Source organism: Anthonomus grandis, chromosome 16 (genome assembly GCF_022605725.1).
Source record: "Anthonomus grandis grandis chromosome 16, icAntGran1.3, whole genome shotgun sequence".
NCBI classification, from domain to species: Eukaryota; Metazoa; Arthropoda; class Insecta; order Coleoptera; family Curculionidae; genus Anthonomus; species Anthonomus grandis.
Genome location: NC_065561.1, coordinates 14,165,566 through 14,191,926, shown reverse-complemented (window position 1 = coordinate 14,191,926; position 26,361 = coordinate 14,165,566). Strand labels below are relative to the sequence as shown.

At 33.7% G+C, this 26,361-nt stretch overlaps 1 protein-coding gene across 1 annotated transcript in view; it reads right to left on the bottom strand.

The window, feature by feature from the left end:
• Window positions 1–328: 328 nt before the first annotated feature.
• The window catches only part of LOC126745621 (rho-associated protein kinase 1), a 54,757-nt gene continuing 28,724 nt past the window's right edge, over window positions 329–26,361 (bottom strand). The window contains exons 9-15 of the mRNA XM_050453553.1: window positions 20,585–20,886; window positions 19,592–20,356; window positions 13,254–13,395; window positions 13,022–13,199; window positions 11,672–11,973; window positions 5,087–5,306; window positions 329–1,578 (exon numbers count right to left, since the gene is read on the bottom strand). Of these exons, the coding sequence (XP_050309510.1) occupies window positions 1,488–1,578; window positions 5,087–5,306; window positions 11,672–11,973; window positions 13,022–13,199; window positions 13,254–13,395; window positions 19,592–20,356; window positions 20,585–20,886 (2,000 nt within the window). The 3' untranslated portion in view covers window positions 329–1,487. The remainder of the gene's footprint in view (window positions 1,579–5,086; window positions 5,307–11,671; window positions 11,974–13,021; window positions 13,200–13,253; window positions 13,396–19,591; window positions 20,357–20,584; window positions 20,887–26,361) is intronic.

Sequence of the window (26,361 nt, the reverse complement as noted above, 5' to 3'; positions counted from 1 at the left end):
GCGCCCATTATATATTTTGTGGTGAAATACTCATTATTAAAAAAATATATTTACTTTAAAATTCAAAGTCTTATGTCAAATCCCGCACTACCGAATTACCTACAAAAAAGCTACAATTTGAATTCTTTTGAAAGGAATATAAACAGCCATAATACGTTGAGAAAAAAAATATAACTCTTTAAATTCAACAGTGCAGTATGCAGTCAATCCAATGATGCGGCCATATTTACCGTATCATTGTTGACCTTTAATAATGTTGGCTATGTAAGTATTTTTTTTTCTCGATATTTACATAAACTAATGAATGTGGGTAAAAAAAAGCCTCTGATTTACAATAAATAAGAACAGTTTTTATTTAAAAATGACCCATTTTGGCTTAATTTGTATACAATAACTAATGTAAGTAATTTACAAACTAACGAAAAAAATAATGTCACTTTGATAAATCGTTTTTGTAATGAGCTACAAAAAATAAGGCACAATGTACATTTTATTGGTAAAAACCTTCAATCTTATTCGACGTAAATGATATAATATGATACAGCGCGATAAATAACCATTCATTAACTTTGTACAATAACAAATAATATATTCAACAAATTATAAAAATTTTATGTTACGGCTGGGTTTGTACCAAGCAACAAGCCAACTTAGGCAAAAAGTGCTTCAAACAAAGCATTAACACGCTCGGGGAAACCCAGTTTAATACCAGCGATAAAAAGGAATGTGGGTTTACAAAAAAAATGATACTATACACATACATTAGGCACAGGATTTAGCACTGTCTAAAAAAAAGCTGCCCTACAAACCGAATTAAGTACGCCTAATAATATTAAAAAATACCTTACTATCAACAAGTTGCTGAAAAGCGAATTCAATATAATGAAGTCAACTATTTCCTAAGTAAAATTTTAGATTGCGTTGTAAAGTAATATCACATACTGTATATAAAAACGTATAAGTCGGTCAGACCCAACAAGATCATTAATAAGCATTGAATTCATGAAAACTTTTAAGAATTTTGTATCTATTTACAAAAATATTTCTATTCTAATTATTTGTTGAGCTTAGAAAGTAATTTTGATTTAAATTTTAAATGGTAAGACAGTTTAGGCACTTGAGTATTCTAGTAGTAAACTGTGCAATTAACACGATTTTATAATACTAGAGTTTGAAAAATCATTGTTACCACCTTAAATTAGTTGTGAGCAACCAAAGTCGTAGTTCCCAAAACCTCTTTTTTTCAATGTCATTTGTCGCGCTTTTTTACATCTCAGGACCAGCTCTATAAGTAAATTCTCATAATTAAATTCCATGTCGAATCTGACTTACTGCTGATCGTAATCGATTTCGTAACGACCCACAGGTCTGTAAAGTTACATGTACCCAGATCGGGTCTGAAAGGTGGCAATAAGTTAAAAAGGCTTATGGAAATATCTGGAAGCCATCGAGCAGGAAGACTTAACCTTAGCGTGGGTCGTTTCTTGTCATTTCCCGCTCATGGAGGAGTTTGCTGGTAGGGTCGCTGACCTTTGCGGGATGTTTAGGTAAGGTTTTAGGGCGGACCGTGTCGATTCCCTAAAAAAATATCTTATTAGGTTTTTGACCTTAAAGGTAACTGTTAAAATCAAATATACAAATGTTAATGTTACAAGTCACTAGCAATTGTTTAGTAATATTCTTAAAATCGTACCTCAATAAATTTTTTAAAATATAGTTTGGGGCTTGGGTGTTTAAAAGATCGATGCAAACTCTTAGAGAGTATAAAATTATAACAAAATCAACATAGATTCAAAAATGTTTACTTGGAAAGACCCTTGACTCTAGGCCCCTTGAATATTTGATGTTGAATTTGGTATAATAAAAAGCTTTGAATTTCATTATCAACATCATATTAAACAATATTGAATCACATTCTTCCATCCACGAAAGTGCCCTAAATACTATACAAAACTGGGGCGAAACTGAAGGATTATCTTTAAATCCTAGAAAAACAATTTTAGTGCCGTTTACCAGAAGAAGGAAGCTAGAACTCAGAGCACCTATATTAAACGGAACTCAGCTAACATTTTCTAACGAGGTGAAATACCTGGGGGTTACCTTGGACCACAAACTAACTTGGAACAATCATCTAGACAAGACCATTTCCAAAGCCATAGTGGCAATCTGGACATGCCGCAAACTCGTTGGCAAGACATGGGGGCTAAAACCGAAAATGGTATACTGGATCTACCAAACAGTCATTAAGCCCATCATTACATACGCTTCGCTGGTATGGTGGCCGAAGACCAAACAAACAACCGCACAGACCAAATTAAACAAAGTCCAAAGGCTGATATGTCTAGGAATAACCGGGGCAATGTCTACTTGTCCTACCACAGCCTTAGAGACACTGCTAAACATGCCTCCACTTCACATAAGCGTGAAAAAAGAGGCAATTAACAGTGCTCACAGGCTTTTCCACACCGGCAAATTCAAGCCTGGGGATTTAAGTGGTCACCTGCGCATCCTCGAAGAAATTAAACTGGAAAATGCCAGCAAACCACGTGACCACATAACGGCCATGCTGGATCTAGAAATTCCATTCAAAGTGATCATAGATGATCGCCAATCATGGGAGAAAAAAGAAGTACCAAAATGAATTACCATTTTTATGAATTGGTGTTAAAAAGCTTACCTTCCAGTAATCAGGAAATTTGCCTGATGTCAAGCAAAGATTGAAAAGGTGATGCAGAGGCTTACTCAGAGTGCACACACAGTTTTTAAGAAAAACAGATGGGATACAGTGCCAAAAGAATGTTTAGTCGAAATGCGTAAGATTTCATCAAATATGTCCAATAAAGAAAAAGAGATGCGATTTAAATCCAGACTGTAATCAAGTTTATAGTCAGGAGCCTTGCGGACAGGTTGCCTGTATGTAGTTTCAAAATACCTAGCAAATAAGTTTACAATATCTTGACCATTACCAGTAATCTCAGCTTCAATATGCAGGTTATTGGGGTATGAATCAGACCATGGTAATCTATTGATGTGTTTCCAAAATTAAGAAGGATCATGAGAAATTTCAGTATTTAATCTTTCAATATATCACCTAAAACATTCATCACGAAGAGTTTTACATTTATTCCTCCAATTTGAAAAATTAACATAATCTAATAATAATATTTTTGAATTTTGTGTGAGCAATCTTTTTTTGAATAACAAGATTCTGTAATTTTCTACTAAACCAAGTGGGAAAATTAGATGATTTAAAATGTTTTATGTTTTTAATGAACAAACATCTCAATAGCAAAATAGAGAGCATTGTAAAAAATATCATATTTATTAATATCCTTCTGATTAAAAGCAGTATCCCAACTCATGCAAGCAAGGTAATAATTAATGGCAACAAAATCACAGTTTACAAAATCATACTTAAGACTAAAATCAAAATTAATAGGAATACTTATTTCATAAGCAGGATGGTGGTTTGATGCCGGTGATAAATTTTCAGTGGCATATATGACTTCAACATTTGACAAACTTGAGAAAAACAGATCAAGAAATGTACCAAACAAATTTGGCAAGCCATTAACCTGCTTAAGATTAAAATAGTTACAACAACTACATAGCACATTTGCAGAGGTTATAGACTCAGCCGTCTCAACATGCAGTCCATTCACAGAGTTCCTCCATACCGCATGTGGCAGATTAAAATCACCACACAATAGAATATCACAACTAGTATGAACACTAATTTTAAAACATATTTACGATTTAATTGACTATTAGGATATCTTTCGTTAAACAATGCTGCCGTTCTTCTTGCACATTTTTGACTTTCCCCGTAAATAATAATTTCCGTTCTTTGCTCAAGATTAAACACTATTTTTAAAAAAATACTTAAGAGCGCACAACGCTTGATATTTTTTAGTTTTTTTGACTAACTTGTCAATCGGTACTAAAGTGATTACCACGCTAGTACTAATTGAGGAAATCTATCATGTTTGCTTCATATTCCGCAAACTTCTCAATCAAAAGGTCGATTATGTGGTATTTTTGAAAAGAGAATTAAAAGACCTATATTAAAATGACGTATCATCTTCATAATGAATTTATGTTCATATGTCTGGTAACGCAGATTGGTTAATTTATAAATATAAAAATCTGGTGGCGAAACGAACGTGTTAAGTAAGATTTTGGCTTTTTTTCTAAATAAAACTTTTTTCAGGTCATTAGTTTTTTTTTTTTATTGAAGTATTTTAACTGGAAATATCCATAAGTCGAAATAAATTAGCAGTTCCTTGAAATTCGAACAAAATTTACAGCACAATCACATGCACATTCATGCGCTAAAATAAAATAAATTGTATAATAATAATACTTACTGGTAGTTTATTTTAAGGCAAATCCACACTTCTACATCACTCCAATTCTTCAGAAAATAAAAATAAGCAATCCCAAGCGTGCAAGAGATACTTGTGCATAAAAAGTGAAAATTATCTCCCAGGTTAAAAAAAGCAAACTTAACTTTTCAGCCCTTTTATTATACTTACGAATATAAAATAAATATATAGAAGCTTTAATAACTGTATCTGCTAAAATATATAAAAGGATACATTTAACTGCCAAAACTAAAGTAAAAAATAAAGTCCCTATGGGTAATTCTTGGAACCCACACAGTTACCGATTGTACGGCTTTTAAAAACTGATTACCCACCTCTATTATATAAAATCACAGTCTACTTATAATAAAACTATCATACAACTTAAATTAAGTACAGATTATAAATAACTATAAGCCAAATAATAAAATGCAATTTTATGAGTGGAATGCTTTTTAACCTGAGTAATCCACAATAGAGTACAATGCCAAAAAAAAATATATAAAAATACAAAATCTATTTGTATACTTCTACATATTGTACAAAAAATGCAGCTGCAATTTATACGTGCCAGTGTATTACTTTAAGAAGAAAGCATAAGTTAGAAATATCCAAACTAATCTAAAAAGCTTATTTTAAATAATATTTTGAAGCCTATAAACTGAATTACCAAAACCAAAGGTCAAACTCTCTTAAAATCGTGCTCAAATTAACCGACTCACCGGGGTGATATTTTCGAGGTGTCGGAATTCGAATTGTTGGCCTTGTACCCGTGCATTTTTATCTTCTTACTGAGTCTGTTTACCCACAGTCGCTGGTCCTCCACCGAGGTAGCGAGCAACAGGAGTTCTTTGGCTGAAGAGGGATCATAGTGTAGTTTACAGGGAGGAACGGTGTCCTCCTTACGGTCCAGATGGTCCTTATGGATTTTCACCCTACATCCTGCATAGAAACAAAAATTAGACTTATAATTTTCATAGTTTTATGATGAATTACATTTAAAACAATTGTTTAGTACGCAAAGAAATGTCGTGATGGACGTATTCTGCCGTGCTTAGTAGAAACGGTGTATGTACAAAAAGTTAGTTTTTAACATATTGTTGCTTCAATTAGTTCTTCTTGTATATAAAACTTGGAAAAAATGCTGTTTGAAACATAATAGCCATAAAATAACATTTACTTCCATACTTAGTAAAACCGCCGGATCCTAACACAGCATAAACGGAACATTTAGCAATCAGATACTGCGCTGTTGCTAAGTCCATGTAAATTAAAAGTACGCGTCCTGTCTTGTCTGTTAAAACGTGCTCAGTTGTTTGTTTTGGTTTGTGCAGATTTAGAAATGCGATATTAGTATGAAAAGCATGTATGGTATAGCTGTTTTATTCTCACTTGAATAAAAAATAATAAAAACGATGAAAGCGTGCGGACGAAAAGACCGATAGACCGTGGTCAGTTTTAAACCTACTTTCTTTCCCAGGATTATCTTCAGATCGCGGTACACCGGCAGCATACTATGCCGTGGCAGATTTGCAAAGAGAAACCGCCCGATATGGGTGTACATCGGCATCGGTCCTCAATAGCAGATGCCCATCAGCCGCAAAAAAATTTCCTCTATTATTTTAATATTTAGATTACTTTAAAACAGTGACGTAGTACTAAGTTATATCGTGACCTAAATAGACATATAATACAAACTGTTCCACAGGAGTTAAGGGTATCAGTGTTTTTTTTTGAACAAATATATAGAAATCCTGTTTTTTTTCCATTTCTAAAAAAGAAAATAACTATTTTTCATGTAAACTTATTTTCGTATAAAAAACAAATAATTAAAAATAAAAAAATACCTTTTAACCAGAAAGTTTTATTTTTTTTTAATATTGCTTTAATATATATAGTAGAGACTTTGTTTTGTTCTCTTTTGATTTATAGTAAAGCCTCCGTGTGCATCAACAATGGCAACGTCTCTGCATGCTGTTAATGAAATTATTAAGCATTTCTGGAAGAATTTTATTCCAAAGTTGTAATAAAAGGGTCCTAGGCTCAGCCATTGTTTTGACAGCGGGTCTGTCTTCATCTAGCATTCGCTACAACATGTCCCAAGCGTGTTCGATGCAATTAACGTCTGGAGATAATGGAGGGAGTAAAAGAACGGAATTCTATTCATTTCTAACGCATCAATAATTGCTTTCGATCGGGTGTGGCATGGCGGATTGATACACAAAATGATAAAATTCGGTATGTCCGCCGGTATGGTGAAACTAATTCAAATTTTTTTAAGAGGAAGAGCTTTTGTATTTTATATTGTTTAATTTTACAACTAAAATTGGAAATAAAACTCTACCATATAAGGAGTGAGAGCGGGAGTGCCCCAGGGCTCCCCGCTCTCTCCAACACTCTTCAACATTTACCAGGCGGATATACCGAAAAATGAACATTACTCACAATTGGCATTATTCGCCGATGACTCCTGCGTTTCCGCCAGCTGCAAATACTTGGACCAGTTAAATACTTACATACAAAGCCATATAGATAAACTCTGCCTATGGGCAAAAAAATGGAAGATAAAGATCAATGAAGACAAGACGGAAGCAATACTAATCACAAAAAAACAAGATCGCGACATTCCAAATTTGGTGGTATTGGGCACAGAGGTTCCCTGGAAGAGCGAGATTCGCTACCTAGGGGTTTTCTTTGATGATAAAAATAATTTTAGCTTTCACATAAAAAGGCAGCTTAATCAATACAATGGCCTGGTACAGAAACTTTACTCCTTTCTGGGTCGAAAGAGCAAGACGTCGATTGAAAATAAACTTCTTGTGTACAAGCAAATCATCAGACCTAAACTCCTCTATGGCTCATGCGTACTAACAAATATCACAAAAACAAACCTCATCAAATTAGAACGTTTTCAAAATAAGACCTTAAGAATAATCACAAATTCACCTTTATACACAAGAAATATTGACATAAGAGAGGACTGCCGCATCGAGACCATAGAGGAGTTTATAAAAATGAAACACACAAAATTTAAAGAACGCGTAAGGTCCCTTGAGAACGAAGAGTTAAAAAAATTCTTACTTAAATGGCGAGAAAACCGACCATGGACAGGCGTTTTCTCTTAAACATGACCCAAAATAATAGCCAAACAAAGCGACTTCTTTCCGACTCCGCACAATCGACCTCATTCAAAATGCCATTTGACGGTCAAAACGCAAGTGACACCGGTTAAAATACTATGTTTTCTCCGCTGCTAATCGCAAGGTACCCGATCACCAGCTTTCACGTCCCGACAGTCGATTCCCATGCTCCGAGCCTTATAAACCAAAGCACTCTGATGCGACCGCATAAACAAAAAATAGGCGCCTAAATCTCGGAAAATAAATAAATCAGAAGACCGGCAGGAGCCATGCAGCTAGTCCGGAAAATACTAGTGCCAAGATGATGATGATAATTGCTTTAGCCCTGTGAGATCTGACACGTTGAACAGGTCGTCGATTTCTATGTGTTCTAAGTAGGACCCATACTTATCGACTATCCGAAAGTCCGGAATATCTGGATTTCTCTGTGAAAAGCACAGATCTCCATTAATTGACCCAATTTACGTGATCTCTTGCCCACTGTAACCTTTGCCCCATGTATTCATGGGTTAGTGGAACCTGCCTTAATAGACGTCATTTACACCATTTAATCGCCGTCTTATTGTTTCAATTGAAATACTTGTACTAATACCTGTACTATTAAAAAGGCGCCTCCAAAGTTGTCTATAGGTGGATAATAGCTCTCTCCGCACACTTAGTATAAGAAATCTGTCTTGTGAGACTGTGGTTTTTCCTGGGGCCACTAATCCTTGGCCTTTCTAACAGAACCAGTTTAATTAAATCGATTATTTAATCTACTTATGACACTTTGCGATACATTAAACAAAATTATATTATTGGATCATTATATTGAAGAGATATGCACACTATAATATGAACAAAGGCATAATAAATCATACATTTTTCAGCTTGTTTCATTTTATTAAAATAGCAAAAATGTAAATAATCAAAAAATGCACAAAAAACAATTGTTTACCAGAACACCAACGTAAGTAAATGTATGGATCTATTTTTCGTTAAACTGGTCACCAAAAATTTATTTTATTGGAATTTATTTACAAATTTCAGCAATATCCTTAACTCTTGTGGAGCAGTTTATTTAGAAAAACATGGTTTGATACGCATGACGTAGATAAATAGGCTTGGGTTTATAATTTCACGAATTGTGTTTTGAATGTGCCATGCTCAAGAGGCAAACAAATCATTATACTTGATGCTAGAAGAAGGATGTTAAAAATGCGTTAGTTTTGTCTGCTAAAAATATTTCTCAATCTTCGCCTGATTACCATTAATATATGACGACATTATTAAAATTAAATTACAGTATTACAGTAACATGTTATGGGTAATGCACCTTGCCTCTCAAACATTTTAAATAAAATAAAAACAAGATCTCATAACTTTTATGAAAATTAAGAAAATTCCTGTTCCCGACAAAATCCCATTAAAAAGGAGTTGTTAAATAAAATTAAAGATTATAACTTAAAAAATGAGTATCTTATTGACAATAGCGCCAAAAGTAATGCTCCATATTATTGTGTCTTTAATCTGATGGAATTAGTTTGTGGTAAATTGAAAAAACAGCTTCGAAAGTGCAACACTTCAGCAACATTGAGTGTGGTAGCTATTGACAACATATGCCAAACTGTTGTAGAATTCGAGAGTGATTGAAAAATTGGGTAGAACACTTAATTAAAACAGAAAATAAATATACGGTTTTACCATCCACACCCCAAAACAATAATTTTGCCTGACGATAACCAGTCTAGTTCTGAAGAGAGTTTTAGAATATTTATTATTGATAAATATATACAGTTATGGTCATATAAATAGCACACTTTTCTAAATTGCGATAAAAAATATTAAATACCATTTTCTATTTTTTTTATAATATATATAGCTTAGATGTTCTACAAAGAGTTGTATTTAATTAAAATTAAAATTAGTATTTTAAATATATAAGAAACATAACAAAAAAACTAAAGAAATGCTGGCCATTTAAATAGCACACTTAAAAAATATTTACTTTCACCAAAACCAATTTAATATTTTGTTGGGTATCCTTTATTTTTTATAACTTCACTTAATCGCTTGGGTATTGACTCCACCAATTTTGCACACACGCTTGCCGGAATACTGTTCCAAGCCTCTTGGAAGTTTTGCCATAGTTCATCCAGATTTGAGGGATTTAATACCTTAATTTTGGTTTTAACGTGATCCCACAAATTTTCCAGAGGGTTCAGGTCTGGGCTTTGTGGCGGCCATTCCAAAACATCTACCACATTTTTAGTAAACCATCGTTTTATTGATTTTGCAGAATGTTTTGGATCTTTATCGTGCATGAACTTACATGTAATTGGCATAAAATGCTCCATGTATGGTTCCATAACATTCTGCAAAATCTCCCTATACTTGTATTGGTCCATTATTCCCTCTATACGATGAATAGGTCCAACACCATGCCATGACATTGCTCCCCATATCATAATTGATCCTCCTCCATGCTTAACAGTTTTAATTGTGTACCTAGGGTTTAAGGCACGATTGGGAGGACGTCTAACATAGCATTTTCCATCATTTCCAAATCTATTAATCTTGGTTTCATCGCTCCATAATATGGTTTTCCAAAAATTAATGTCCTTATATGTTGTTTAGCAAATGCCAATCTTTTTTTAATATTTCTTTTTGAAACAAGTGGTTTTTTCCTAGCTACACAACCTTTGAGATCTTTTTCACATAATCTTCTTCTTATTGTTCTTGCAGAAATATTGACGCCATATTGGTCTGCTATTTCACGTTTTATTTGGGCGGAACTTAAAAATGGATTACCCTTGCTTATTCTAATAATAATTTTATTATCCATGTTATACGTGGTTTTTCGAGGCCTTGTTAATCTTTTCTTGTTCATTGTGCTTTGAGTGGTCTCATAGAGAGCCAGAGCATTATAAACCATTTTCCTAGAGCAATTTAAATCTTTTGCTATAGCAGAAATAGAAAAGCCTTGATTTTTCTTTTCTATAATAAGAGCTCTCCTCTCTGGTCCACAATGTTTCTTTCTACCCACTAAAAACAAAACTACTCTTGACAATATTCAAAAATTTAAAAGTTAAAATAATACTTACTAATTAACACTCGATATATTTAATAAGAATGAAAGGTGTGCTATTTATGTGTCCAGCCTTAAAACGTTAATATTGGAATGAAATTCTGTATGTGCATATATTTTTAAAATAAACATAAAGTCTTGCATATTAGGAGGAGATTAACTGCTTAAATATTTTCTTATCAGTCAGGAATTTGTTTTTTGTAAGTAATATATGAAAAGGCTAAGTGTGCTATTTATGTGACCACAACTGTATGTAAGTGTTTTATAGTAATAAAATATAATATATTTTAAATTATCCTTAATATCTGGAAAATGATCTCTATCTTAAAAATACCTGATTGTTTGGATTCCTAACCTAAAATATTGTATAACGTCAAAACCATAAGCCATGTAAGCTTTAAAACAATACATTTTTATAGTATCAATTATAAAACTGTTAAACCAAAAACAGATCTAGAACTGATAAAAATTTCAGATCAAAGCATTCAAAGTTAAGTTTGTTAGTAAAACTATTATACAAAAAAAAGTGAATTGAAAATATTCAGGTTTTTTTTTATTATCTTATTCAGACCCTTTATAACAACGGCACGGCACGGCTCTGACGGCGGCAGAGTTCAATATATTTTTTTGCGGCCGCTTAATATTCGGCTCCTTCAAGTAAGAATAAAAGAACTGTACTTTTACAGTGTTATAGGGATTAGTCTTAATATTCTCCCGAAGATGCTAGTGACCGACATCGTTTGCAAAGCACGTAACGACGATAAAATAAAGAGTTTTTGTTAGTGGTAAAAGTGTTTTGTGACTTGAGTGTCACACCAAAGGTTATCACCATAAGCAACCACATTTTTTGAGTGTCACAGTTTTTATTATGAAAATATAAAATACGATTTGTATAATATATAAAGTTTAAGGACATTTTCCAGGGTTTCAGGAAATTAAACATTTCTCCTTTTTTATAAAAAAAAAATGACAGTTACACCAGTTGTCATCAGTGTTAATTAAAAAATTATGACTAATTTAAGCAGATTACCGTTTTTATAAGGGCTTATCCTTATCAACAAATAATATTTCTTTCAGAAACAATAAAAGGTTTTACTCACTTCGACACTCGAGCGCAGGGGGCGGCCTAAACATGTGCCACAACTGTTTGGGACACACCTCGCACGACGTAGGTATATGATAGGATATCACCAGGAACTCGTGGTTTTTGTGCGTTACAATGCCGGGCGGTTTCTCGTCGAAACTCCTCACCGACGAGGTGTCGAGCATATTGTTCGGCTCCTCTGACGGTTTACGCGCCTCACCCTCGCCGAGGTAGAGCAACTGGAAAATGCGCGGGATGTCCCGCGAGTCCGCCCGAATTACGTCTCCTTGAGTAACGGATCGGACGTGGAAGACTTTGCTAAAAGAAGGAATTTTTTACAATTTTATAAATAATTAGTTATTATACAATTTCTTATCTTTATAGGGATAAAATTGTAATTAGAAGACCAATAATTCTCATACATTAAAAATATACTTCCTGAAAGCAATCCCTAAAATCTGAAATCGGTAGATTGATATCACGTTTTAAAAGTTGCGTCCTTTTAATCTTTAAAAAGTAGGATATTATATATTAATGAATTTTTTCTTGTTCTTAAATTTGGTCAAATATATTCATTAGTTTTCATATCAATCCTCGTAGTTCAAATATTTCTTAAGAGCCAATATTCATAATTCTTTGGGGAAATAAATCAAGCCTAGTATTTCGTAACTTATTTAAAATTTTCGAATGGTAAGATGTATTTGGTATTCAAATCGCCAGTCAAGTCTTCACAGTAATCAGTTCAATATTGAGAGACATTTTGAGAAGACTAAAGTTACGCATTTTAAATCAATCTTTTTGAACTATCGACAAAAGGTACAATTTCTTCTTGAGCATGTCGAATTTAAGAGACAATCCGCCGAATTATAAAATGTATTAAGTTTTTCGTGTAAATCCAAACTCTCTTAAAATATACCGGAGTCTTCGTCACACTTATAGTCATAATACGGTACTTTACCAGTTTGTCTTTTATTATTTCCAATCCGTGCAACAAGTTAGCATTATAAAAGTCATATACAGGTTCCAAAAACTCCCGATTCCCCATTTTTATGTCAATATCTCAAAAATAACTTGAGGTATAAAAAAAAAGATTCAAAGATTAAGTTTTAACATCCAGTATATTATATGTATATGAGAGACATTTCACTAATGCATATTTGGCTCAACATCGACATTTTCAGAAGTTTAACCTAGAATTGTTTTTTGGCGCATTCATTACCGACCACCCTGTATAAACAAAAACTTGTTTTGACGACAAAAATATTTTCTCCACTACTTTTTCTGACATACCTCAAAAATAGATTACCCAGGTGTGACAATATTATTAAATTATGATTTAAATTCCATGAGAACAAAAAATGCTTACCACAAGTCCAGCACAATCACAGGATCCGTATTCTGCCTATCGTTCTCCGAGTTGTAAAATATAATTTTCCTACTTGACACCACCACATATTGCTTTTTCCACCCGTGTTTTTTAATATTTTGCTTAGACGGTATCGACAGCCAACCCTCGAATACGTAGTCGGAATTCATATCTTCCCCTTAAAGAAAAAACAACATAACTTTAAGAACCAAAATAAATAGATTATAGGCACCTTCAGCATCAGCTGAACTAATCGACGCAGTTTCACTACTTAAAACTGCCAATTTCGACTGTAACTTGTCGTTTTCAGCATCTTTGCTGTCCAGTTCCATCTGGAGCCGGTTTTTGTTGTTCACTTCTTCAGTCAGTTGCAACTAAAAATTTTGGTTTTAGTTTTTTAGTTTAACGCACAGGGTGAGTCAACGAACGCGTGGCGTAGTTTATTATGCTGACGATAATTTTTGTGCATAACGTGCTCTCAAAGACTATTATATAATTGGATAATAAACATTTTATTATATAATTGCAATTTTACAAAAACGGAATTTCGCGAAGAAACTCCTGTAACGTTCGAGGTTTAAGTCAGTTAAATGTTGCACCAAGAATTAATTCCTCTCATTTAGAATTAGAAGTTTGAGAAGACCAGTTTAACACTAGATAAACCAAAATGCGGCGACTAAGGTTATCGAAGAGAAGGAAGAACGGATTAATCAGTCTATTTGTGATAATCCTGACCTTTCTATTAGAAATAGATACTCCATGGCATTTTTGCACAAAGAACTAAAGCTGCACCCCTATAAAATACAATTGCTACAAGAATTAAAACGGCAGGATGCCATTCAAAGGCTAGAATTCGTAATTGAGCGCTTACAAATGTTTATCAATATCTTATTCTCGGATGAAGCTCGTTTCCATCTTAATGGGAAAGTAAACAAGCAGAAGTGCCGCTATAAGAGTGCAACGAATCCCAAATGTAAGCATTACAAGCCCTTTCATTCGCCAAAAGTGACTGACTGGGCTGCGACGTTATCGCAAGGAATTATCGGTGAATATTTTTTTTGAAAATGAAAGGGGACGTGTGCTCTTACAGTGAATTCAGAACATTATGCGAGGATGATTTTTTCTTGCGTAAATTGCAGATAATTGCAGACAAATAATTAAAGAGCATGGTTCCAGCAGGATGGAGCAACGTCACACACATCCGACGCGTCTCTGTCACGTATTCGCGAAATTTTTCCAGGCAAATTATTCTCGAGAAAAGGTCACATAATTTGGCCTTGCCGCAATCCTGATTTGAATCCTATAGATTTTTTCCTGTGGGAGTTTGTTAGTACCCCTCCTACGAGTACTACCTCTAGGACGGTCTTAAATCGATGAAATAAAGTAGGTTATCACTTCGATAGAGTTAACGTTTGCTTTGGTGTATAACGAAAGAGAGCCAACCGGAGTGATGAGTGGCGGACTGTGACGTTCAGCGATGAAAACCTTTTCGTCTTTGTCCTGACAGACGTACAGTTTGGTCTGGAGACCAAGAAATTCAAGTTAATGACCATCTGTTTAAGAAAACAATCCAATTGTAGGTGGAGGTGTGTAATGATCTGGGGTGGACTTTTCTACGAAGGTTTGTGAAGATACAATAAGAGGTAGAAGTTATGCACATGACCCCACTGATAACCTCACTTGCACCAACTCAACCCAACACAATATCAGATTTCTGGATAAAGCCAAGGTTCAAGATCGGCCAATATTTAATAAAATCATTTGCCATAACTGCAAATAATAAAAGATTGAGGTTTTTAAATAGAGATTGTATTGAAGATGTTTGGGACATACTTGACAGGGCACTACTTAGCTCCTGTTCAGGATGTAAAGTCCCTCTGGCTAGTTTTGCCACATTTATGAGATGTGCCTTCGACCAAAAAGGACTTGGATCATTTAATTTTTAGTATGAAGCCGTTAATGGCCTAATAGATGAGGAATTACTCGCTATTAATATTTATTTTTGATAATTATAAAGAAAAGTGAATTTTAATAAAACTTTTTTATTTATTAAAACAAACGCAAGAAGATGAGCGAATAAAACAATTGTGCGGAAGCTACGGCTTTGGCAAGAGAAATGATTCCGGGTAAAAGTTATTATATAGAATGATATGTATAGAAAATAACTTAGCCATCACAAATAGCCTATTCCCTGACCATCCAAGACGCCGGTCCACGACATCTCCAGAAGGACAAAAATCATCATTAGCTTCTTCTCATAACGGCTATATGGAAATCAAGCGTCAATAACAAGAAAAATCTCACTAGAAAAAATGTGGAAGTGACCACAAAATCCTGCTAGCTAAAGTCAGAATTCATATAAAAACTTGAAAATAGACGGCAACTGAACTCCCTCCTTAAAACTTGGAAACAATTCAAACAAAAATTAGTGCAAAATCTAATAACAGATTGGGATACCTCAAGAAAATCAAATGCACAAGAAATGTGGCTAAGCTTAAGAAATAACTCTACGAACCACCAAAGAACAAGTGATACAACAAGACAAAAGGAAAGTAAAGAACAAAAAATGGATGACCGACCAAACTTTAAGTTTGTATGTATGTATGTAACAGAAGAAAGAAGTCTATTATACAAGCAGACATAAGTATACAAGAGTGAAGAAGAACCGAATATAGGAGACTATCTAGAAGATACAACGGCTATGTAGACGGGATAAAAATCACCCGAAGACCCGAGAGCAAAAGTAGAGCAAGCCTCTACTTCCGCTTTTATTTTGTACAGTTCTTAAAAAACAATAAGCGTACGGGTGTCGATTATGCGAGTGCAGAAATGCTAAAACAGCTTCCTCCAATGTGTTATATATATTTGAAACTTCCCAGCAATTCCATGGAAAAAATTGAAGCATTCACTGCCTAAATGTGCCAAAAAATTACTTTAAAATTGCCTCAAAGGCCTTGAAAACAAATTGGAACTGCGACTATTCCAGGCAGCAGAAGCTTCTTCCAAGCAATTCCCTGGAAGAAATTTTGACCTCCATCATTGCATTTAAAAGGATACATTGATGCATGAGGGAAATCAAGCGTAGGGATGGCAACATCAATTAAAAAAACCGATACATCGAAATATCGATACATCGGTTTTATAAATATCGATGTCTCGATATATTGAGTGGCTAAAATCGATATTCCAAAACATCGATGTTACAAACATCGAAAATGTTTAAATGAAACTAAAATAAGGAGAAAAAAGGCATTGTTAGCCAAAAAGTATATTATACATATTGTATGATGTACAAAAAAACTAAAAAAAAATAATATTATCTAAGATATTTATATTTATATATATGTTTTGGAAAAGATAAACAAAAAACCGAGTAAAAAACTTTATAACAAATACAATACACAACGAACGTGAAAAATAATTTTAAAAACTTAATGGTTACCAGTACTCATCTGGTAGAGTATTCAAAAAAAGTAATTTTGACAAAAGTTTTCCAGAAAGTCGGTTTCTGTCTTGGTAAACTGTATCCCCAGCTAAAGAAAATAACCGTTCAGAGGGTACAGAAGTACATACAACTCCTAGATATTTTCTAGCTACTTTATATAAGTTTGGATATGCTGCAAGTGGTGCAGAAATATATAAACGAACTTCTGGACTTAAATCTGAACTACTGATGCTACCACCCTTTACGTCTCTTATCCTATTAACTTGTTCTTTTTGCGTAAGTCTTATGAAAACTCCAAATATCAACTGTATTACACTCCTTTGAGTTTTCAAAGGTGGATGTTATTTGGATTTCATTATTTGCAGCCATTGATGCAGTCTGATTTTCGAACTCGTGAACCATTTTACTTACTTTTTGTATTGGTTATTAAAATGGACGTTTTTAAACCTTGGAACTAAAAATGCTCCAAGGGCTAGTAAATTTGAGTATTCTCGATTCCCAAAACGCTTCTCGATTTCTTTTTCTAATTCCCCTTTAACGAAATGGTTAAAAGAAGAGTTAAATTCATAGACGATAGGTTTTTTATAGTGCAGTTAATTAAAGGAATAACCATGCTTACTGTTGTATATTTCTCCCCTGAAGCTTCTACTGTCAACCTTTCCATTATCTGAAGAAGTTGAACTGCTTCTTTTAGGAGTTCTACCTCATTTGCTGACAACATAGGTGGAGAATTGGGTCTTTCCAATAAAATATTACAAAGGAGTGGTAATAGCTGTAGAAATCTTTCACACATGTAAAATTTAGAGTTCCATCTGGTCGAAACATCTAAAAGAACTTTTCTAATCTTGCCTTCTACAACATCTTGTCTTTACTGCTCTTTTCTAAGGCTATCCGATGCGTTTATACTTGCTTTAACAAATTTTACAATATTTCGCCCCTTTAATAATAAACCATCAAGTCCCGAGCGTTGCAATGCATTTTCTACAGTCAAATTCAATGTGTGAGTAAAACAACTTAAGTGCCTGTTCATGCCAAAAATTTCCAATTGCCTTCAACATTTTGGCATCATTGTCAGTGACTATAGCTGTGATCGAGTAATTTTTTATATTCCAGTCTTGTAAAACCTTATTTAATATGTCACTAATATAATCAACGGTATGGGATTCCGATAGCTCAATGACATCCAATGAACTAGACGTCATATTTATGCCTTTCAAAAAATGAACAGTTATGCCCAGAAAACTTTTCATCTGCATCGTCTTGGTCCAAATATCCGTAGTTAAAACTAAATTATCAATTTTCGCCAAGTTTTCCTTATAAACAGTAGAAATTGCCTCATACTTTTTGATTATCCTTGATTTTATTGTATTTCTGCAAGGCGTTTTATATAAGGGAGCTAATTCTTTAATAAATTTTTTAAAACCTGCATATATTTGATTTGTATCGATATATTTGAACGATATATCGATACATCGTCGGCTCTAAATATCGATGCAAACATCGATGTATTTTCTCTCGACGTATCGATGTTTTCAAAGCATCGATCCATCGTTGCCATCCCTAATCAACCGTCAGTAAAGAAAAAACTGTCCCTAAAAAAAAGTGCTTAAGTGATCACAAACTCCCGCTAGCTAAATCATAATTCGTTTAAAAACAAAGAAAATCGAAAAAACTACCTCCTTTAAACAAGTAAAAAAATGCAACAATTAATTAACCACCAAAGAACTAAGTAATACAATAAAACAAAAGGAAACTAAAGAACAAAAAATGGATGACCTTCGAAACTTGGAATGTAATAGAAGAAAAGAAGTGTGTTACTCCTGAGGATCCCTTGGACGGCACATAAAACCAATGTTTACACACTGGAAGAATTGGGAATTCCGGAAAGGTTGCCAAGTGTATTAAAGCGGCGAATTCTAAAATACTTTGGACACGTTACTAGGAGGAGGGGCGACAATCTGTAAAAACAGGTTATGCAAGACGATGCATCGATCAAACTAAGGAATTTACTGGAGCTCCGTTTCAAGAAAATGTAGCACAGGCCTCATCAGGAATCATCAGGGTCCTTCCTATGGTCACCTTTACAAATACATCCAAAATTAATTGTGCTCTGTGGATAAAGTTATAATTTACTGATAAATATTGGAGTAAATGAGCCAAGATTTGGACAGGATAATATCAAGAACTGTAATGTAATGTATGTAAATGTACTATAATTCATAGCAATATTTTTCATTAAATAAGAAGAATGATTTCATTAAATAAGTGAGGTGTGGCGCCGAATACATAAGTATTTGGAGCCAAAACCACTACCGAATAAACATAAACAATAATATTAACAGCTACGTTCTTAACAGCCGTTTTTTATTTTTTATTTTCTCAATGCAAATTCTTCATTCGATCCATATTCCCATTTAAAAAAAATTACATGGGGGCTCTAGGGAGTAAGGGGATGACGTCAATGAAAAGCAATTTCTGTCAATAAATGTCCCCCTCAATGTTAAATTTGACGTGTTCGGCCGTTTTTGGCTAAACAATTCATTTTTCAAGATTTTCAGGGTGGTCTGTTTTCTCTAGGACACCCTGTATATCCATTTTAACGTGATTTTTATGTACTTTTTAATTATGATTTTATTTTATTCGATAGATTGTGTGTTTTACTAATTATGTTATGGTTCTGTATTAGATTTATCATTTATAATAAGTTATAAATGAATGATGTATATAATGTGAAACTGAATAATAGCATTAGTCAAATTAAAAGTTTTAGTCAGTAAGTAGTATTTAAGTCAGACATAGAATACTAAAATAGACACGGATTCCTTATGCGTCAAGTTATGCTTTGGTTAAGTCCGTGCCTATTATATGTGTATGCCTACTATATACCGTGCTATTTACTCCCTCATTCTATAATATGCTTGCCCAAAATTATGTTAAAATTAATTACCTTAGCTTCTGCCTTATACATAGATTAATTTGAAGTATTTTTTTTGTTTATAGGTATGTTGAAGAAACGCTTATTGAGAAAATAATGGAAGTAAATTTGTAAATTTGTACAGGAGCACAATATTATCTTCAACGGAATAAGCTACACCGCGCATTAGTACAATCTTTTGCATACTTACCGATAAATCTTGGATATTCTTTTGCAAATTATTTATCCACTGATTATAGTGCTCCTTCTGCAGTGACAATTCCTGCTGTAGCTTCTTGAAATCTTTCTCCTTCCTCCTCAGATCCGTGCTGGAAATCTTATTTTTACCAGGTTTCTCTTTCAGGTCCTTCCTGTTCATAATTTCGTGCAATTTATTAATAGCCGTCTGTTTAAGTAAGTTTTCAGTCTTTAGTTTCTGGCGCAGTTTCTCGATTTCTTCATTATTACTAGTCGTCCTATTAAACTCCTCTTGTAGCTGCTTCAGCTGCCTGCTTAACTCCTCCTTCTCTTTTTGTAACTGTTCGTTCTGCCGCTTAAGCTCGGCCTCTCGCTCTTTTAACGTGTTCATCGCTACTTCTTTGGCATTAATATCGTTTCTATGATTCCCCATTAGCTCCTTCAGCTCAAGCTCTTTTAGGGTCTTTTCTTTTTCTAAATCGGCCACAGTCTCTTCGGCTATGGATCTGGCTAAAGCTTCCGAATCAGCCCTGGCTAAAGCCACTTGGCACTGGTGCTTGAGTGACGCTCGTTCCTCCTCGTATTCTCTATTTTGACGGGTTTTGTCCTCTTGCTCCTCTCTCAGCTCTTCTTTGAGCTCCTCGGTTTGGGTTTTGTAGAGGGTCGCGAAGTAATGCTCGGTTTCCAAGGAGTCTTGTAGCTCTTTCATTTGTAGCTGATCCATTTGCCAGTTGCGTTTTATGCGCATCAGTTCTTCTTCTATAATTTGTTTTGAACGCTAACAAACAGACATTTCATTAAAAGTCATTATAAAAAGAATTAAAACCTAAAAAAAAAACATGACTGAGAAGCGACAGTATCGTATATGCTTATCTTGTATTACCGCAACAAAAAACATTCATTAAGAGCCACGGAATCTATTGAAAAACTTCCTCACCTTTAATGGACGTTCTATAAAGTAATCTATCGCTTCTCCGTGATTTATTATTACTGTTTAAAACCATACCTGAACTTGAGCCAAATCATTTGCCAATTGTGACTCTTTCGCCTTAAGTTTTGCAACTTCGTTGGTATGCTGCACAAGCTCCGATTGCAGCACAGTCTTCTTCTGTTGTTCCTGCTCGACTTGGGCATGGAGGGCTTTTCCTTTCTCCATTTCTTGTCGATATTCGCCCTCTAGTTTTTGTAACCTCTGTTGGATCTGTCGGTAATCCACCGACAACATGGATATTTGCCTTTCCTTCTCTTGGAAGTTGAGATCCGCTTTTTGCCTCGCGTTACGCTCTTCATTAAGTTTTGTTTGTAAAGCTATAGAAATAAATAAGACAAAGATATTTTAATCAAAACTGAATCGAACAAAATTGCATACATATATTTATACCCGAGAGACAAATTCAAGTTATGTATTAAAAAAAATATGAAAAAAATTTATTCATTATTACATTTTTTATTCTATTGGGTTTTATGTCAACAATGTATAAAATTATTAAGGAATACAAGTAACATATATTGCTTTTGAGTTAGATCCTTTTTTTGTTCATTATTAACCAATTTGTTGTGAACTAAAAGAAGTTTTATAACTGAAAATTAAATCTTAAATAAGATAGTCTAATCTTATGATAAATTAGAAATAACAAACAAAACAAATTAATTATTTTTTTATCACCTTGAAATATTTATTATTAATTTCTTTTTATAACAACATAACAGTTACTTTCTTCCAATAAAATTTAAAAAAAAACAACCCGAAATCTGGGGATTCTTCTGATGATTCAATTGCTCTCCTACTATGGTTTGAGCATAATTCATAAAGATTATTTTACGAATAGTAAACAATTATTATACAATTACTATTTATACACCTATTGCAATAAATTTTAAATATTTAAATTTTAAAAATATAAAAAATACACCAAAAAAAAATACATAGACAAATATAAACCCTTAATGGGGCCACCAGCTTAAATAGGGAGGCAGCGCTGATGCAGGAAAACGAGAAGGTGAACCACAGGAATACGCAGAGAAATACAGATAAACGTGCGAAATTAGAAGATAAAAATTTCTTGCAAATACATATAAAACAAACAAAAAATCAAAGTATTTTTAGCTTGACTTGCTTAAAAAAAAACTTTGCAGAGGTAATGCTTTAGTTCTTGGGAGAGATTGTTTTATATCTGAACAGCAATACATTTAAAAGAACGCCTAAAAGCTGGTAACGACAAACTCGTTATGTCGAGTTACATGAGAATGCTCAAATTGTTGAAGCTGGCGTCCTAAATATGCCGGTTGTCATGTTTATGATTTGTAGTGCAGTGGGAGCCGTGCAGCCGTCTTCTATTATTCATATTAAGACTTTGATTAGCGTTGAGATATAGTGTTGTGTGATGTCTATATGGGATGTTTTATAATGCCAAACTCATGCAGGAATTTTAAACTCCGCAAGGAATCTCCGTAAACTAATCATCATAATTGAAACGCCGTTGAAATAATTAAAATCGATCACGGATAATTGCCCAATTTAAGTCTCTAAATCACAATGACCAAAACTGTGATTGCATCGGAGACATCGGTTTTTATAAATCAAAAATTTTCAGCAAAAGTTTCAGAAGAATGGTATAATGAAATAAGATCATGCAGAATAGAACCAGAGCCCTTTATTCTTGTTAAGATTAAAAACCACCTTTTCAGCATTGGACGGGGATCCTGGACTCAATTTATATGGTTAATCGAACAAAGTCAAAAGCAGACTTTCGCCAAGTAAGTATTTTTGTTTTGCGATTAGAAATGTTTTTATTTTAAAAAGTTCCCTTAATTTGAGATATACGGCTTTAATTTTGCTTTTTATTTTTTAATTTTTGATTGGTCATAAAGTATACCCAAGTTTTTTGCTTATACTATTGGAATTGGTACAATATTTAGTTGAATAGAATTAATATTTTTTATACTTTCCCTTAAAGTAAGTGGCATTCAACTTAAGGTTATGATTTTCGGCCCAAGCATTTAAATTTTAATTAGCAATTAAAGTATTTAAATTTTAGCAGGTCACAGGTATGTATATTAAGGAGTCATCAGCATATTGTTGTAATCTGCAGTATTTAATTGTTGCCTGCACGCCTACCACATATAATGAAAAAAGCAGGGGCGAGAGTATCGACTCCTAAGGTACTCCTCGATTACGTGGCATAAATGTAGAGACTTTGTCTTCAGAAATCTGATTAGCGATCACGGCTCTGTCGATTAGCTAGATAATCCTTTAAAAAATTGATACCCTCATATGACACACCAAAAAATTGTAATTTTGCTGAATATTAATTCGTCATTAAGGCTTTACTGAAAGTAATGCCATACAAGTAGGACGATTCTCTTCCTTATTGACTCTTATGTCGTTCAATATAATAACCAAAGCCGTCGAAGTGTTAAAATTTTTCCTAAATCTAGATTGCCAAACGGGAATTATTTTTTAAAATTCGGGAATTTCCACGATTTTAATAATATTGATGGCAGTTAAAAAAATATTGGTCTTGGTATTTTGGAAAATTGGATGTCAATATCAATAATAGATCGCAGAACCCTGTAATGTTACATTTGACTTTTTAAAAGGCTAATTACGGTTTCTTTTCTCCAATCACCAGAACGATGAAAATATTTAATGAACTTAACTCTGGTAAGTTATTTAAATTAAAACTTAAGAAAGGGACGACTGAAATTATAAGGTTTCGTCTTATGTTATTTGCCGTTTTTTTTTTGTTTTTGCTATAGTTTGGTCTTTTCCATTTTATTGATTATTTATTATATTCTTTATAGTAGCCACTTATTATTATATACAGGGTGTCTACTATAAAAACCGCCAAACTTTAAGAGGTGATTATACAAGTCATTTGCAACAAAAAAGTCATATAACATTTTTTCGAAAAGTTGTTAGTTCTTCTGGCATTTAACATTTTTTGATTTTATCAAATTTCTTTGTTTTTTTTCATATAAACAAGAATATCTCCGTTATTCTTACCACCACATCAAATTTAGATATACCATCTGAAAGAGAATTAAATTTGTTATAAGATGGGTATGTTTCAGTTTTTGAGTAATTTTTATACCGGGTGTTATCAGAAGCTAAATGTAATATTTGGGAAATGTGCAAAATTAATGGTATCTTCTTCATTGTCGTTTTTCTAAAATTTGGTAAATAGGGACATGTTTTTTTTTAGCAAAAACTACTGCGTTTATTATGCTTTCCAATGATATACTTAATTTTGTGTTAGCTATTTGTTTTCACAGCGATATCATGGGCAAAAGAAAGAAAACCACAAAAATTTTCTTAAACATAAAACAAATAACAAATTTCCAGCACAAGTTATAGAAGAATGGTATAATGAGGAATAAAACCAAAGCCCTTTATTGATGTTAAGATTGAAAACCACCTTTTCGGCATTGGGCGGAGATCCTAGATCCAATTTATATGGATAAACCTTTCGACAAATCACTACCTATAAAAGAATTTCTCAGGATCATCCTTCCCTGATGGATGCTTTATCACCTCAGTAATCCGTAAATCCTTGCGATTCCAGTTAGATAGTTTGTTTTGCCACCTAAACATTATTTCTTTGAGAAAATTTTGCTTAAAATTATTTAAGTATCGAAATCCATTGGATTTGAAGAAGTTGTGCACCACTGAACAGGAGAAAACCTCGCACTTTACCAAAAGTTACCTTACACAATTAAAAGAAAAATGTCCCACCAAAGAAGAAACAGAATGCAATCAAACAAAAAAAATAAAATTATATAATTTGCGATATTTTTGCACCTTGGTTATATCAATTTTTTAAGTTTTTCAACCAAGTATTATTACCAAGTACAGTAGAGTCTCGATAACGTGAACGTCCCATAACGTGAACATCCCTAAAGGTGAACAGCCTAATTGGTATTCAGTCTATTCTAAAACGTGAACGCCAAAAATATCTCGCCTCTACAATGTGAAAAAAAAATATTTATATCGTTTTACCGTTTTACCCGTAGGCATTAAGCGGCATTTCCTATGTTCACTTTGTCGGCAACTTAGTGCTTTTGCATATCGCCGCCAAATTGTATATCTTGTTTGTACATGTTTGGAAGAGATACGAAATTTGCGTCTTATAGTGTTTGTTCGCCGATCAATACGAAACAAGCACGATGTCTACTAAGAAAGTAAATTATTTAACTCTGGAAAAAAAAGCCCAACTCTTGTCCGATGTCAGTAGAGGTTGCGGAGTTATCTTTTTAGCAAAAAAGTATGGAATAGCCAAATCCACGGTGTGTGCAATTAAGAAGAAAAAAAACCAAATTACTTCAACAGTTGCCTTGACTTTTTCTGGACCAGGTAAACGAAAATCTCTTAGACCTTCTGAATATCCATTATTGGAAAAAGCTTTGTATAAGTGGTTTTTGCGACAACGAGAGAGGAATGCACCAATAAGTGGTTTAAAAAAGAAAGCCAAATATTTTCACGAAAAACTGTACGACAAAAATTCCACTTTTTTTGCGAGCTTGGGGTGGTTGCAAAAGTTTAAGAAAAGATTTGGTATACGCTTCCTAACAATAACTGGTGTAAAACTATCTTCTCAGCCCGAGCTGGTTTCACCATTCTTACGTAAACTTGAAGAAAAAATCAAGGACCTAAACTTAAACTATAACCATGTGTACAACGCCGATGAAACCGGCTTGTACTGGAAGCTTTTACCCGGAAAGACTTACGTATCCAGTGAAGAAAAAACTGCCCCTGGAAGAAAAACAGCCAAAGAAAGAATAACGTTTCTAGCATGTACAAATGCGACTGGACTACATAAATTGACTCCTTTGGTAATAGGGAAAGCTAAAAAACCACGAAGTTTTAAGAACTCTTACATTCCTGTACACTATAAAAACTCACAATCTGCATGGATGACAGCCGGAATTTTTAAGGAATGATTCAAAGAAATGTTTGTTCCTGAGCTAAATTTCCTGCTATAGCTATACATTTCAAAATTAAAAGTTTGTTTTAATTTTAGGTGAGAAAGTTTCTTAAGAAACAAGGTCTTCCAGAGAAAGCACTTCTTTTATTGGATAATGCCCCCAGTCATCCCGCAGTAGAGGAACTTTTATCTGATGATGGACTAGTTCAAGTTATGTATATGCCTCCGAATGTCACACCCTTAATTCAACCTATGGACCAAAACGTTATTAGGTTGACTAAACTGCATTATCGCTCCATGTTTTTGGCAATGGTTGTAGCTAATAAATCTAAGGACATGAATGTCATTATCAAACAATACAACGTCAGGGATGATATTTTAAACTTATCACGAGCATGGAATAAATTAGAACCAGCAACCATTAAAAAGTGTTGGAAAAATATTTTCGAAAGCCAAAGCAATGATGATCGTGAAGACACAATATCCTTGGCAACTCTTCGTCAAGAGTTACTAAGCCTGAATAGCATTGTAGAGACTAACCTCAATTTATTAGAAGAAATTGATCCAGGGCAAGACTTCGAACGTGGAGATATCGAAGAATGATGAGAATTGTACTGCAGTGTCTAATGATTCAGAAACCGAACAGGATCAAGATCCAGAGGTTTCTCAGGCTATGGAAGTCACTCACATTGAGGCAGTTCGTATATTTAACAGAGGTCTAGAATGGGCGGAGCAAAACAATGCCGACTTCGAGGATATTCAGTGTTTACACAAATTACGTGAATGTGCACTATTCTTTCAAACAAACAACGTATCCGCCAAACAAAGTTAGTTAACTTTTTTCTAAAAACAACGGATT